Here is a 16,326-nt window from a genome sequence, read left to right as displayed (position 1 = left end):
CTTCTCAAAGTTTGCCCTTCTACTAAGCGTTACTATACACGAGACTGAAATTAATTTATCGTACTCAGAACTCTAAATGTCTAAATGCAAAGGAAAATAACTTATGAATATTATCTCATTTTCTTCTCACAAATTCCTAGGAAAGGCTGGTGGTAGTATTATCTCCATTTTATATATGAGGAAATATTAGAGTGGTGTTCCCTAGAGCACACGGCTAAGCTAGTTGCAGCCTTGGCAGTTAATATGTTTGATTCCTACTTAAGAGAAGAAATGGTTCTGACTTCTACTAGCTGCATAGTTCCAGCCTTCACAGGCTTGACATAGTTTTTTAAGGGTCCCAGATCCAAATTTGAACTCTCTGCCTGTACTTCAGTATATCTGCTTCTATTACAATGACTGCTTCTCTTGAACAGTAACTCTTTTTTACATATGTGAATGGAAAAGTTTTTCCATACCCTAGTCTCTACCTGCCTTGCTTTTCCCAAAGAAAAACATGTTTTAAAAAAAGAAAGGAGGAGGTCGGGCACAGTGGCTCATGCCTGTAATCCCTGCACTTCAGGAGGCTGTGTCAGGCAGATCACTTGAGGTCAGGAGTTCGAGACCAGCCTGGACAACATGGTGAAACCCCATCTCTACCCCATCTCTACTAAAAATACAAAAATTAGCCAGGCGTGGTGGTGGACACCTTCAATTCCGGCTACTTGGGTGGCTGAGGCAGGAGAATGGCTTGAACCCAGAAGGCGGAGGTTGCAGTGAGCCGAGATCGCGCCACTGCACTCCAACCTGGGCAAAAAGAGTGAGACTCCATCTCAAAAAACTAAAAATAGGAAGGGAGAGAGAGAGAGAAGAAAAGAAAAAAAGAAAAAAGAAAGAAGGGACCGATGGACGGACTTTAGGTCTAGAAGAATTACTGAAGAAATTTTTAAAATAATACCTGTATTTGGCCAGGCGCAGTGGCTCAGGCCTGTAATCCCAGCACTTTGGGAGACCGAGGTGGGTGGATCACGTTAGGAAATCAAGACCAGCCTGGCTAACACGGTGAAACCCCATCTCCACTAAAAATACAAAAAATTAGCCAGGCGTGGTGGCAGGCGCCTATAGTCCCAGCTACTCGGGAGGCTGAGGCAGGAGAAGGGTGTGAACCCTGGAGGCTGAACCTGTAGTGAGCCAAGATCGCGCCACTGCACTCCAGCCTGGGCTACAGAGCGAGACTGTCTCAAAAAAAAAAAAAAAACAACCTGTATTTCCCTTTAGCTATCATACCACAAGTGAGTGGCTTCTCTGTCATCACAGGTTTAACATACCTGTCAATTTTTTTGGAAGCTAATTCACCGCTATCTCTGAAAGACAAACTCTTAGGCATATTAGCTTTACTAAAGACCTCTTATCAATTTTTTTTTTTTTTTTTTGAGGTGGAGTCTCACTCTGTTGCCCAGACTGGAGTACAGTGGCGCGATCTCAGCTCACTGCAAGCTTTGCCTCCCGGGTTCTCGCCATTCTTCTGTCTCAGCCTCCCAAGTTGCTGGGACTACAGCCAACCGCCACCACGCCCAGCTAATTTTTTGTATTTTTAGTAGAGATAGAGTTTCATCATGTGAGCCAGGATGGTCTCGATCTCCTGACCTCATAATCCGACCACCTTGGCCTCCCAAAGTGCTGGGATTACAGGCGTGAGCCACTGCGCCTGGCCAGCATTTTTTTTTTTTAATTATATAATTTGAACATAAAATAGTGATCTCTTTACAACTGCTCTGACTCACAAAAAGCCAAATACATTATGATAATGAAAGGAAATCAGGAAATGACAAAAATTGGCCGGACGCCGTGGCTCATGCCTATGATCCCAGCACTTTGGGAGGCCGAGGCAGGTGGATGACCTGAGGTCAGGAGTTCAAGACCAGCCTGGCCAACATGGTGAAACCCCATCTCTACTAAAAATACAAAAAATTAGCCGGGCGTGGTGATGCATGACTGTAGTCCCAGCTATTTGAGAGGCTGAGGCAAGAGAATCACTTAATTCTGGGAGGTGGAGGTTGCAGTGAGTGGAGATCGTGTCACTGCACTCACTCCAGCCAGTCTACACAGCAAGACTCTGTCTCAAAAAAAAAAAAGGGGGGCGGGGAATGGCAAAAATTAAGTAAATATCATCATTTTATCCTAATAGAAATAAGTTTCAATATGTTTTGTTTTACATTATCTCATCCGCTGTTTTTGTTGTTGTTACTGAGGGCATTTCTCTGCCTGAGGAGCTATAATTGCTAAAAGTAAGTTTTTTGCAGTTTCATTTTACATGAATTTCTTTTGTTTATTAGGATTTCCAATTTATTTAACATCCTCCAACACATTCTAAAGAAATTAAGTAGGTAAGTATTTTTTAGGCATTTTGCTTTGATATATGATTTTCTTAGATGAAAATGCTTACAAACTTTGAAAATGTGCTGTTAGGAATAGAGACTAACCTAGAAATGCAAAAATTATTATGTCAAATGTAAAAATTTATATTGTAAAAATATAATATGATAGTATCTGGCTTTAATGAGCTTGCAATTACATTTTCCTGTAAGTCTATTATTGTGGTGTTTTTCTATTGCAGCTGTAACACATTGCCACTAACTTGGTGGCTTACAACAAAACAAATTTATTCTCTTTTTAGTTCTGGAGGTCAGAAATCCAAAATCAGTTTCACCGGGTAAAAGTCAGCAGGGCTGGTCCTTTCTGAAGACTGAGGAAAGAATCATTTCTTTACCTTTTTCAGTTTCTAGTGACCACCTGTATTCCTTGACTTGTGGCTCTTTCCTCCATCATCAGGGCATGTCACTTGGATCTCTGTGTCCACATTGCCTTCTCCCCTTTTGTGGTAATATCTTCCTCTGCCTCCCTTTTATAAGGTTCCTGGTGATTGCTTTGGGCCTTCTCACATAATTTGGGATAATCCCCTCATCTCAAAATCCTTAATTTAATCACACCTGCAAAACCATTAAATGTAATACAGTCACAGGTTCTGGTGATTAGCATATGGATATCATGGTGGGGGATCGTTATTCAGCCTACCATGGCTATATTATTTTCGCTTTCAAGATTAAAAAAAAAGATCATAGAGGCCAAGCACAGTGGCTCACACCTGTAATCCCAGCACTTTGGGAGGCTGAGGCAGGTGGATCACGAGGTCAGAAGATCGAGACTATCCTGGCCAACATGGTGAAACCCCGTGTCTACTAAAAATACAAAAAAAATTAGCTGGGTGTTGTGGCGTGCCCCTGTAATCCCAGCTACTCGGGAGGCTGAGGCAGGAGAATCACTTGAACCTGGGAGGCAGGATTGCAGAGCTGAGATGTGCCACTGCACTCCAGCCTGGGCGACAGAGTGAGACTCCCTCTCAAAAAAAAAAAAAGAAAGAAAGAAAGAACATAGAGCTAAATGAACAGTCATTTAGGTCCATGGCAAGTCTTAGAATATGGATTTTCCCCTGGTGATACATCAAACTATTTTGTTATATGAATGTTTGCATTCCTTCTCTTATGCCCTTACCAAAGGTTAAACTTGAAAACAACTTGAATCTGAACTTTCAGTCAAAATCTCAAAGTTCTAGTTCTGAAGAATTCTGTTATCCAACCTGATGTCAGTTTACTTATTTGTAAAATGATGGTGTCAAGTGCAATAACTTCCTAGGTACTTTTCAGTTCTGATATTCTGTGATTATGTGACAGGATTTTTGTTTTATATATTCTGTTCTTCATGTTACATGTAAAGCTTTTGCATGAAATTTGCCAGATGTTTTTTGAAATTTTATTATCAATATTTTATTTAGTTTGTGTATTAGCTTTATATTGTGGCTATAACAAATTACCACAAAATTAATGTTATAAAACAACACAAATTTATTATTTTGCAGTTCTCAAGTCAGAGGTCTAACAGGGTTCACTGAGTTAAAATCAGGGCATTGGCAAAGCTACATTCCTTTCTGTAGGCTCGGGGAAGGATCTATTCCTTGGCTTTTGTAGCTTCCGCTTGTAGCTCCCTTCCTCCATCTTCAAAGTTACAAAGCCAAGTTAAGTCACATCTCTCTGGACTTCTACAGTCACATCTCCCTCTGAGTCTCCTCTGCCTTCTTCTTCCATATTTAAGGGCTATTGTGATTAGTAAAATTTGACCATTTTAAAATCAGTTGATTAGCAACCTTAATTCCATGTGCTACCTTAATTCCCTTTGGCCGTGTAACATATTCATAGGTTCCAGGTTTGGAACATAAACATTTTTAGGAGGCCATTATTCCACCTACCATAGTTTATATTCATCCATATACATTAGACATGTACGGCACTTGTAAGATACTCCTTCTTAGAGTATCTCTCATTCTCCATGAATTAAATATTAATACATTCTTCTGTAAACGAAGCTTTCTTCATTTTTAGTGGAGGTAGTTAAGATACATGATTTTCGTTGATTAAAGCTCAATCTTTGAAATGTTATTTATTCCTATCAAATAATTATTTATTTCTTTATATGGAAATATGAAAGTTATTGGGAAAAAAATTTCCAGAGGATAAGAGCAATTGTCAACACCTATTTTCAGTTTAAAAATTGATGCAAATGTAACTTAATAGGTTTATAGGCAAATCTTTATAGCTAAAGCATGATAAATCTTTCTTTTTTAATAATATATTGTGGTAAAGAACGGATGTTCTCCTTAACATCTTTGATCCAGAGGACTGTGTAATCCCAAGAAAGCACAATGTATTTATTCATATCCCTTTAGTTCTTTATGATGTACACTGAATTATTTAAAGCTTTCTAAGGAGAAAGGAAAAATGTGGTTTTGATGTTCAACATAGCTGGTTATTGCTACAGTAGAGGATCGTGATTAAGGGTGTGGCCTGTGGAGTTCAAATGCCTGGGTTTATATCTAAGCCTACACTCAGAACCTTGTGCAAATTGCTTAGCATCTCTAATTTGTTTATTTATCACCCTAAATTAATATGCCTTGAAGGTTTATTGTGGAAAATCTAATGAGAAAATAGATGTGAAGCTATAATACAGTAGTTAGCTCATAATAAACATTTAATACCTGCTAGCTGCTGTTGTCTCTGTTATCCTCATAGCACCTCATGTTGTATCGTGATTATTCCATTGACTGTTTCTTCCACTTTATTTTAAACTACTCAATGTAGCAAACATGTCACCTTCACTTTTGTATCTAGTCATCTATTATTAGGTACAAAATAGTTGCAGTGTTAAATGAATGAAAATGCTGTAGGAATGCTTTTCAGTATAGATACCTATAAATGTCTAATCTATGGATTAGAGAATTAGGCACACTCTTTGTTTCCCATTAAATGAAAACTTACAAATTACTATAAAAGCAAAAACAAAATGATCAACTATTCTGAACTTTGGAGTAAGAATTAAAATTAGTTGCCTAAAAAGCATAAAAATAGTTTTAAAGATTTCTTAAATCTTATTTTATCATAAGTTTTAGAGGTGGTGTGATCTTCTCATAATTTTCAGTTTTACTAATAGATTATGATTAAGAAAGTGCTGTTGAAATTGACACAGTGAGCCAGTGGGTTGAGTTTCATTGTGTGGATTTAGCTTGCAGGAGGGTTCCTACTTGTTATCTCATGCAGCAGAAGATTCTTCACTCCTGATCTATAAGGCCTCGGATGGAACAGTTACTAGGACAGCATACAATTTGTATAAAACACATTGCGGCCTTCCTGGTGTACCTTCCAGTCTCTCAGTTCCCTGGGTCCCATTAGATCCCAGCCTGTTATTACCATATCATATCCATCATGGAAGAATACCTTGTACTTTTCCACCTAAATCACTGGATACCACAACACAACAGAAGGTAAGATCTTTTTTGAAGTTAAAGGTTCATTAGGTTGTTTATTATTTGTCTATTTCACAGACTTTACCATATTTCAACCTGATGTTCTCATTGTCATATTAATCACAGCACCATTCTAAAAACTATATCCATAGGAAGGATAAAGTTGTATGCCATAGTGAGTCCAGTCTACATGGTAGTGGAACTTTCTATTTTTGCAAGATTTATAAGTCAACTAAAGAAAACTCTCGGCTGGGCGCGGTGGCTCAAGCCTGTAATCCCAGCACTTTGGGAGGCCGAGACGGGCGGATCACGAGGTCAGGAGATTGAGACCATCCTGGCTAACACGGTGAAACCCCGTCTCTACTAAAAAAAATACAAAAAACTAGCTGGACAAGGTGGCGGGCGCCTGTAGTCCCAGCTACTCGGGAGGCTGAGGCAGGAGAATGGCGTGAACCCGGGAGGCAGAGCTTGCAGTGAACTGAGATCCAGCCACTGCACTCGAGCCCGGGGGACAGAGCGAGACTCTGTCTCAAAAAAAAAAAAAAAAAAAAAGAAAACTCTCTTAGCTTACACAGTGGGTGTGTGGGTAAGGCATCCAAGTAGTTAAATCCTTATATTCCTATGAAAAGCAAAATTGTGGGGGGGGGGAGTTAAATTTTTATTTATATATACTGAGTTTCATTTCATTAAATATTTTAGGCAATTTGCAGAAGAGTACATGTAATAAAATTATGATATAATTAAACTTTTTATTTTTTTTTTATTTTTTTTTTTTTGAGACGGAGTCTCACTCCCAGGCTGGAGTGCAGTGGCTCGATCTCAGCTCACTGCAAGCCCCCAGGTTCATGCCCTTCTCCTGCCTCAGCCTCCCAAGTAGCTGGGACTACAGGTGCCCGCCACCATGCCTGGCTAATTTTTTTAGTTTTAGTAGAGACGGGGTTTCACCGTGTTAGCCAGAATGGTCTCGATCTCCTGAGCTTGTGATCCGCCTGCCTCAGCCACCCAAAGTGCTGGGATTACAGGTGTGAGCCACCATGCCTGGCCAACATTGTTAATTAGGATGAGGAAAAAGAAGTATTAGTAGTTTGTGAACAGAGTGTCTAATTAAAAATACAACTAAAGTATTAAGGACTAAATTGTGTTTTGATAAGTATTATGTAACTCCGTATTTACTGAATTACAATTAATATTACTCTCTTTATAGACTCCTTGCCAGAAGTAACAGTTGAATGACATTATCTGAAACTTATAAACCCATAGCTAGAGATATTCTCTGCTATGTCACTCGTTCTGTATATTGTGTAGGAAATTCCAATTCGAGTTTAGTTGTTAGAAAAGTTTTGCAATCATCTGGGTGCGGTGGCTCACGCCTATAATCGCAGCACTTTGGGAGGCCAAGGTGGGTAGATCATTTGAGGTCAGCAGTTTGAGACCAGCCTGGCCAACATGGTGAAACCCCATCTCTACCAAAAATTAGCCGGGCATCATGGTGCACACCTGTAATCAATTCCAGCTACTGGAGAGGCTGAGGTGGGAGAATTGCTTGAACCCGGGAGGCAGAGGTTGCAGTGAGCCAAGATCACTATACTGCACTCCAGCCTGGACGACACAGGAAGACTCTGTCTCAAAAAAGAAAAAAAAGAAAAGGAAAGAAAAAAGTTTTGCTCTCTACAATTGATTCTGAATGTGTTCAGGAGACAAAATCCGGTATATTTTCCTTACTTACTGCCAAAAGTGTTTGAGTCAGAATTATTGTCTGAATGTTATCTTCTCATTATGGTTGCCCCAGAGCGTCTATCACTTGTGTTTTCTTCCTTTTCACTGTCTGTATTTTACTGAATTAATCGGTAAATGTCCTCAAATCCTTATGAGAAACAGCTGGAATGCAAATAGTGAGGATTTTTGAATAATTTAAAGTAAACAGGGTTGTTTGTTTATGTCTTTCAGTTCTCCACCCTAAGTTACTGTTTGGGAGTATCCTTTTAGAAATGAGAACTCCTTGTACATTCCTACTTAGCTTTGGCCAAGAAAGTACAAATGTTAAGTTGGGACAAGTGAAAGAATGGAGAAAGTTACTTGTTAGCATTTTAAGCTATTTTATCTTCAGTTTTGGTTGTCTGTTTCCAGTTTACTAAAAGTAGTCACTTTTATAACCTAAGGAAACATTTTCTTAAGTAACTTAAAAATAATCGAAGAACTGTTTTTGAAGGATCTGTGTTTTTCTAGGAGAGTGATTTCCTTTTAATTTAGAAACACTGATTATAGTCTCTCACCTATAACCTGTAATTCTGTGTGGGGGTGGCTTATTCCTTTTTAGTGAAAATGAACAGTTTTAATACCTTGGAATTGAACAACTTTAAGTGAAAGGAAAAATGTATTATGTGTGTGCAAGGTATTTCTAAAAAAAATGAGTAATATACTGTCCTTATTGATATAGACTGACACTAAAATAGTGTTGAATGCTTTATACTTTGGAAATCCTTTAATGATTTGATTATTTTTTAAATGTGGTCTAAAATGTGCTTTAGTACAGTAAGAACACAATTTATAGTCGTGTATCAGTTAACGACAGGCATAAATTCTGAGAAATGCAGCACTAGGCAATTTTGTCTTTGTGTAAATATCATAAGCTTACTTACACAAACCTAGAGGGTGTAGTCTACTACACACCTAGGCCATATGGTATAGCCTATTGCTCTTAGGTAGTCTACAGACCTGTACACCATGTTGCTGTACTGAATACTGTATGCAGTTGTAATACACTGGTATTTGCATGTCTAAACATAGACAAGGTAATACATTGCACTGTTATATTCTAACAGCTGTGACATCACTAGATGATAGAAATTTTTCAGCTCCATTACAATCTTTGGGGACCACTGTTGTACATGTAGTTCATTTTGACCAAAATGTGACTGTATTTGGAAAAGGAGAAATTCTATATGTTCACAATTTGGCTACATAATAACAATTCAGTTACATGTGTATCACGGAGTGTGCTTCATGCATTCAGTCCAGGAACAAATACTTAACGAGATTATCTAGGCCCAAGTTGTTGTAGAGCCCAGCATTAGGTACAGTGGACAATTAGATAACTAATACTTGGTTTGATATATTTTTGAAAGCCAGTGGAAAGTTTTTGGTGATCTACTCACCTCCCCACAGTCCAGCCCTATATTTGAGAGGAATTACCCCATCTTCCTCCCTACCTCCTAGCCAGGCCATTGGAGTGGGCCTTCTAGTCCCAACCAATCTAAGCACAAATATGGATTCTGGTTTTGGCAGCAATGGTACGATCACAGCTTTCAGGAAACCAGGGAAGTAAGACCTATATGAAATAGAAATCATCTGCCCATTTTCATGGTGTAAAAATGTATTCAAACATTTTTGAGGCCGGGCGCGGTGGCTCAAGCCTGTAATCCCAGCACTTTGGGAGGCCGAGACGGGCGGATCACGAGGTCAGGAGATCGAGACCATCCTGGCTAACACGGTGAAACCCCGTCTCTACTAAAAATACAAAAAACTAGCCGGGCGAGGTGGCGGGCGCCTGTAGTCCCAGCTACTCCGGAGGCTGAGGCAGGAGAATGGCATAAACCCGGGAGGCGGAGCTTGCAGTGAGCTGAGATCCGGCCACTGCAGTCCAGCCCGGGCTACAGAGCAAGACTCCGTCTCAAAAAAAAAAAAAAAAAAAAACATTTTTGCCTCTACTGTGATCGCATAGTCACAAGTCCACTTGAACTCAGATCTCATCCTTGTATAGTGCCTTTGGTACTAACCCTGAGAGACGCCAGTAGAGCCTGCTTCTGCCTCCTACTGCATCAAGCAGACATTCTATTTAAGGGTCCCATTTGCTGCCTGGGCTACTTTTGACCTCTGCTTACAGTCATCTTGCAACAGCTTCACACTTAGTCTTTTTCTCTTTCTACAGCTTCTGTAATAAACATTCATTTTACACATTCAAACACACACAGTCTTGCAGTGGAAGTTTTCAAAATGCTTGCTTTTCTCAAAGATTTTAACACATAGAATTAGTGTGATCGGTATACCTTTATAGGAAATGCCAGCTGAAGGAGGAGTGGTATAGATTATCCAAAAGTCACCGCACTTTTCTAATCAGTATATTACAAAAGTTCATCAGATTCACACAGACAAATCTTTACTCAGTTTGTCCTTTCTGGTCACGTAAATGTAAACCAAAAAATATGCTTTTTAAAGGAACAGTTGATATTAAATAAGGGAAGCCAGAGTCTGAACCATTCTCAGTGAGCCTGTAACCCCTTGGAGCAAATGCCAGTAGTATTTCTGTTGGGCTAGCATTATAAGAGAGAGTGCTTGGAGTTACACTATCACCCATCAGTCCCAGGCCTGAAATTCACTGGACAGGATATGAAGAAATAGAAGAGAACAAGGTGACTAGGGAAAATAAAGGCAGATATGGGCAGGCTCTGTGGAAATAGTTTCAGGCTGTACAGCTTTGGTCCTTCTCTGTGAGATTGGCCTTCTCCATTACTCTTTTTATAGATCACATCTTTAACATGACTACATAGCAAGAGATTGTGTCTTAAGAATAGACCACCTTGGCTGGGCGCGGTGGCTCATGCCCATAATCCCAGCACTTTGGGAGGCCTAGGCGGGCGGATCACTTGAGGTCAGGAATTCCAGACCAGCCTAAACATGGTGAAACCCCGTCTCTTAAAGAATACAAAAGTTAGCCAGGCGTGGTGACACACACCTGTAATCCCAGCCGCTCGGGAGTCTGAGTCAGGAGAATCACTTGAACCCAGGTGGTGGAGGTTGTAGTGAGCAGAGATCGTGCCAACTGCCCTCCAGCCTGGGCGACAGAGTGAGACTCTGTATCAAAAGAAAAAAAAAAAATAGGCCGGGCGCGGTGGCTCAAGCCTGTAATCCCAGCACTTTGGGAGGCCGAGAGGGGCGGATCACGAGGTCAGTAGATCGAGACCTTCCTGGCTAACAAGGTGAAACCCCGTCTCTAGTAAAAAATAACAAAAAACTAGCCGGGCGAGGTGGCTGGTGCCTGTAGTCCCAGCTACTCCGGAGGCTGAGGCGGGAGAATGGCGTAAACCCGGGAGGCGGAGCTTGCAGTTAAGATCTCAGCTTGCAGCTGAGATCCGGCCACGGAACTCCAGCCGGGGCGACAGAGCGAGACTCCGTCTCAAAAAAAATAAAAAAAAAAATAGACCCACCTCTCTTCGTTTGACTGTGTGAGCTAGAAAGTGAGGGTAAAGAAGGGTAGACTTGAAGGTAGAAACACAGCAAAGTTTCTTCCCCTACTCTAACCCTCTGTTCCCGTTTGCCCATCCTCTATATTCCCCCTTCCAGTTTTTTCTTCCCCTTTTCTTATTTCTTTCTTGCTCTCCTCTTTCAGCCCTTCACTGTTTCCCTTTTACTTGGGTTCTTGTCTTTTTCCCTTCCTTATACTTTAATTCTTTTTTTTTTTTTTTTTTACTTCCCTCTTTCTTAATCTTTATCTCTTTCCCATTTTCTTTCCTTATCTTCCCTACCTTTCTTATTGTCTTTCTTGTTTGTCTGTGTAATTTCTTCTCCCTGTTTACCACCTCAGACCTTGTATTTTCTTTCCCTCCCTCCCTATTACTCACTTCTTCCTTTTTCTTGTCCTTCAGTTTAATTATTGCAAACACGGCACTCATAAGGCCTGTCATTCCCTTGATTTCTAATTTATATTTTCAACGTCTAATAAATTTAACACAGAGAATAGTTTCCCCATTCACTTTTCTCCCCATCTATTCAGATCTATCCACTTCTCTGATGGTTATTTGAAAGTTTAGTACTTTAAAAATGTGTCAGATTAAAACTTGTTTAGAAACAGGCAGGTAGCTGGAGATTAAAAATATAAGCTCATTTGCAAGGTGGTTAATACATGTATAAATACAACAGAGTTGACTGTATATAGGTATGTTGTAGTTACATTAAGCTATTCTGTTCTCTGCTTCATCTCTTAGGTTGGTGGAACAAGAATGCCTACACGCAGCCACAGGAATCCAGTTTCCATAGAAACCAAAAGCAGTTGCTTGCCTGCTCAGCAAGTTGAAACTGAAGGAGTGGCTCCACATAAAAGAAAAATAACTTGAGGACTGTACTATGGAAAATTAAATTAAAAAAAAAAAACAGTTATAGCAATGTTTAATTTAGAAAAGTTTGAGGGGAAATAATCAGTATACCTACGGTAAGAGGAACATTTTTCCTGTAGTAGCTAGAGTGCCTTGAAAAAATGTGTTGCCTATGTGAAGGAATGTTTCAACTAAAATGGAATGCTATGCTTTCGCCCTTAAAGTTTAAGGAAGGTCTTGATATGTTTTAACATTATCATGGCAGGGAAATATATAAAGAAGAAAAATATTTTTACATTAAACCTTTTCTAAAAATTGTAAATAGAAAAATAATTTGCTTTTTTATCAAGAACAACACTTAATCATTATGTATTGTGTTAGTTATATTGCCAGTCTGTTGAGACTGACTCAAAAAGTTACATATTGCCACTGCTGAAGATGATTATGAGCATCGGAAACCTTGTTTCTGACCCGTTTTGACAGTTTTTATATACTCCTTTAAAATGATGAATGTTGCAGGTTAATAAAGTTAATACCTTTAAAAACTTGGTGAAATTCCATTAAAGAAGCCAAAAATAAAAACTCCTTGCCTCTGAAAAGTCAGATTGCTATCTTCTTGTTTGGCAACCATCAGTTTGTTTAAAAAAAGAGAAAAAAATGTGATGGTATAACATGTTTGATGACAAGTGCCTCTATCTCTAGAATCAAGCTGAGGGTTGAAATACACTGCTGAAAGCAAAGAGATTGGTATGTTTTCCAGAAAAAAAGTCAGTGTCATTGCTCCAAATGACAAGCTTAATGTGGTAAAGCATAAGCTCTTTTTTTTTTTTTTTGAGATGGAGTCTCGCTCTGTTGCCCAGGCTGGAGTGCAGTGGCATGATCTCAGCTCACCACAACCTCCGCCTCCCAGGTTAAAGCGGTTCTCCTGCCTCATCCTTCCAAGTAGCTGGGTCTGCAGGCACCCGCCATCACTCTTGGCTAATTTTTTTTTTTTTTTTTTTTTGTATTTTTAGTAGAGACAGGGTTTTTTTTTTTTTTTTTTTTTTTGAGACGGAGTCTCGCTGTGTCTCCCAGGCTGGAGTGCAGTGGCACGATCTCGGCTCACTGCAAGCTCCGCCTCCCGGGTTCACGCCATTCTCCCGCCTCAGCCTCCGAGTAGCTGGGACTACAGGCGCCCGCCACCACGCCCAGCTAGTTTTTTGTATTTTTATTTTTATTTTTTTAGTAGAGGTGGGGTTTCACCGTGTTAGCCAGGATGGTCTCGATCTCCTGACCTCGTGATCCACCCGCCTCGGCCTCCCAAAGTGCTGGGATTACAGGCATGAGCCACCGTGCCTGGCCAGCATAGGCTATTTTTATCCTCATCTATACTGATTGATTTAAGTTTTCCAGACCTACAGATGAATTTGGAAAAGGGCATAATCAAGTGATGTTGCTGTAGCAAATTTGGACTTAAGAAACGACAGGCAGGGCTGGGCGCAGTGGTTCACACCTGTAATCCAAGCACTTTGCGAGGCTGAGGCAGGAGAATCACTTGAGTCCAGGAGTTCGAGACCAGCCTGGGCAACATAGACCTCATCTCTACTAATAAAAAAGTTAGCCGGGTGTGGTGGTATGTGCCTGTAGTCCCAGCTACTCAAAAGGCTGAGGCAGAAGAATTGCTGGAGCCCAGGAAGTCGAGGCTACAGTGGGTCATGATCGCACCACAGTACTCAGCTTGAGTATCAGAGTGTGACCCTGTCTCAAAATTAAAAAAAAAAAAAAAAACAGGCTTGTTTAATCTTTAGAACCCTTACACAAAAATTTTCAGAAATTATGTATGTCATTTGTAAAATGCAAGTTTTGTAATCCTAGATAATTGCTTCACATTGAAATTTTTTAGCTATTTTATGTTAAAGAATGGCTATTCTTTCAGCCTAATTTCTGAGAAATTAGACCGGAAAATCTCCTCAAATATTGTAACAGTTGAAAATATCTTCAACTACCAAGTTTTGTTTTATTTTGATTTTTTGTTACAAAACTTTTAAGTTATTTAAGAAGTAGTTATTAGTAAAATTGTATTTTGATAAATCGTTTGCTCATCCTGCCATTCCCTTTTTTAAAACACTGAGTTTTTTGTATTCCTTAAGTCATATATCCCAGAAATGTTTTGGTTGTGAATCATTAGGCAGTGAGCCAAGGGAGAGGCGGGGATTCCCTTGAAATGCCCTTTTACTTTTTTATTTTATTTTTAATGCACATTTGTGTGCACCAGAATGGAATGTGCTCTTTTAAAAAAACTGGAACAGTGGTTGCTTCAGACTTCTGAATACCAGAAAGACTTGCCTTTTAATTTTTAAGTATTACTTTTTACATTGTAAAATGTGTTATCTTACCCATATATTTGAATAACACTGATCACATATAAAGCTAGTTTTTTGCTTATGCTTAGCGAAGCCTTTTTTTTTTTTTAACATACATTTGATCTTGCTTTATGTTCTTTTTCTTGATTTTTAGTACTGAGAATTTATAAGCAAGAAGTAACTGACAATATGTTTAGCAGGATGTAATCCCAGCTACTTGGGAAGCTGAGGTGGGAGGATCGCTTGAGTCTAGGAATTCGAGGCTGCAGTGAGCTATGATGGTGCCACTGCACTCCATCCTGGGAGAGAAATCAAGACCCTATCTCAAAAAATGAGCAAGATTAAAAAAAAAAAAAATCAGACTTAATGCTAACAAGGACGTGATCAACCTGGACCCCTTATACCTCAGCAGTGAAGGTGTAATTTATACACACCTCTTTGAAAACAGTTTAATTCAGTAAGTATTTGAGTGCAGCTATGTGCCATGCACTCCAAAGTAGGTCCCCAGAGTTACTCTCTCATAGCATTGTTTTTTCAGGTCTCACCATATTTCTTTGACTTCTCTCTTTTCTTGTAGATTACAAGTTCTGCAAGGACAAGAGCATATTTGTTTTGTTCACCATTAAGTAGTAAACACCTAATACAGTGCCTGTCATGAAGTTGCTTGGCAGATATGAAATGCATGAATGTGTAGATATCAAAGTGTTTTTTTTTTTTTTTTCAGGAGATCACATTCTAGTGGAAGACATTATATTGATTTATGTAATAAGTGCTTTGATAAAGTAAGAAAGTCATCCAACCAGACCTTCATATTTAAGGTTTTCTGAGATAGAGCTTGAGCTGAGTCTTTTAAAGATAGTAGGATTTCTAAGGGAAAAATTAAACGTCTTCCACAAAAAAACTAAGTGAAACTAAGCAGCCTATGAAAAGGTGAAAGTTGGAGAGATTGTAGGCTGTGAACATGGGAGATGAGAGAGAAAACTACAGGATAGGGACAGAAACACTATGCTACGACATTTGAACTTTGTCCTGTGCAATGTGGGAACCAGTAGTGAAGGTTAATTAACTGACAAGATCAGATGTGTATTTGAAAAGGGCTCTTGTTGGCATTAGTCTAGAGAATGCAGTGGAGCTGGGAAATGAAGAAATGTTGGGAGCCTGTGTTATAGTAATTGAAAAATGGCAATGGCCCAGAATTAAAGCAGCAAGAGTAGGAGTGGGCTTAAGTGATGTATAGGGGAAAAAAAAAACAACTCAGTTTTGTGGTTGGTAGGGAGAGTAAAGTATGGCTTCTGGGTTTCTCATTTGAGATACTGAGTAAATGATGGTGTTACCCATTGAGAAAATAGTGTGGTTAGAGTGGGAAGAAAGTTAATTTAAAATGTTCATTTTTTTTCAGTCATTTCTCCTTTTGGATTCTAGGTTTGTGTGCTATATTGGTTATAACCAATTTGCTGAATAATAAATTATCCCAAAACTTAGCTGCTTAAAACAACAAACATTATCTCACCGTTTCTGTAAGTCAAAAGTCCAGGTCTCTCATGAAGTTGCAGTCAGGCTCTTGGCTGGGGCTGCAGTCATCTGAAGGATTAGTAAATTGCTAAGCCCACACTTAAGCTCCACCTTTGAAGGGAGAGGTTTGGAAAGAATTTGTGAACATATTTAATCACATATGCTATGAACAGGTTTAGGGGAGGGAGAGGAAAGAACACTTTTTAATTTTTCATTAGCATACTGTGTCTGTAGTTCCTAATGGACATGTAAAGATGTTAAGATGTTTTCTATGCATTATAGGTATATAGTAGTTTTTTGTTTTGTTTTTTGCTATATAGTTTTTAGTCAAACCTTAACATATTTGATATCAAGATTTATTGAGTTTCTTGTTGAGATATAGAAATAAAGGGATCCATTTCATTTATCCATCTCCTGTTGCCATGTCCGCTTCACTCATTTCCAGACTACCTACCAAGGTATATAATGGCAGACACGCTTGCAAGGCATCTATGTGGGATTTGGATCTGCCCTGCCACAAAAAAATTACTGAGTCAAGAACCAGACCTGTGTT

General features: G+C 39.3%; 1 protein-coding gene across 3 annotated transcripts in view; it reads left to right on the top strand.

Annotated features, from left to right (window-relative positions):
* The window catches only part of ICE2 (interactor of little elongation complex ELL subunit 2), a 60,489-nt gene extending 44,305 nt beyond the window's left edge, over positions 1-16,184 (top strand). For all 3 annotated transcript variants that reach the window (XM_008016391.3, XM_008016392.3, XM_038008823.2), the window contains 3 exons: positions 2,313-2,363; positions 5,590-5,848; positions 11,812-16,184. In XM_008016391.3, the coding sequence (XP_008014582.1) occupies positions 2,313-2,363; positions 5,590-5,848; positions 11,812-11,940 (439 nt within the window). In that variant the 3' untranslated portion in view covers positions 11,941-16,184. The remainder of the gene's footprint in view (positions 1-2,312; positions 2,364-5,589; positions 5,849-11,811) is intronic.
* Positions 16,185-16,326: the final 142 nt, after the last annotated feature.

The sequence above is a fragment of the Chlorocebus sabaeus genome, chromosome 26 (genome assembly GCF_047675955.1).
Source record: "Chlorocebus sabaeus isolate Y175 chromosome 26, mChlSab1.0.hap1, whole genome shotgun sequence".
NCBI lineage: Eukaryota > Metazoa > Chordata > Mammalia > Primates > Cercopithecidae > Chlorocebus > Chlorocebus sabaeus.
This window is presented reverse-complemented; position numbering and strand designations above follow the sequence as displayed.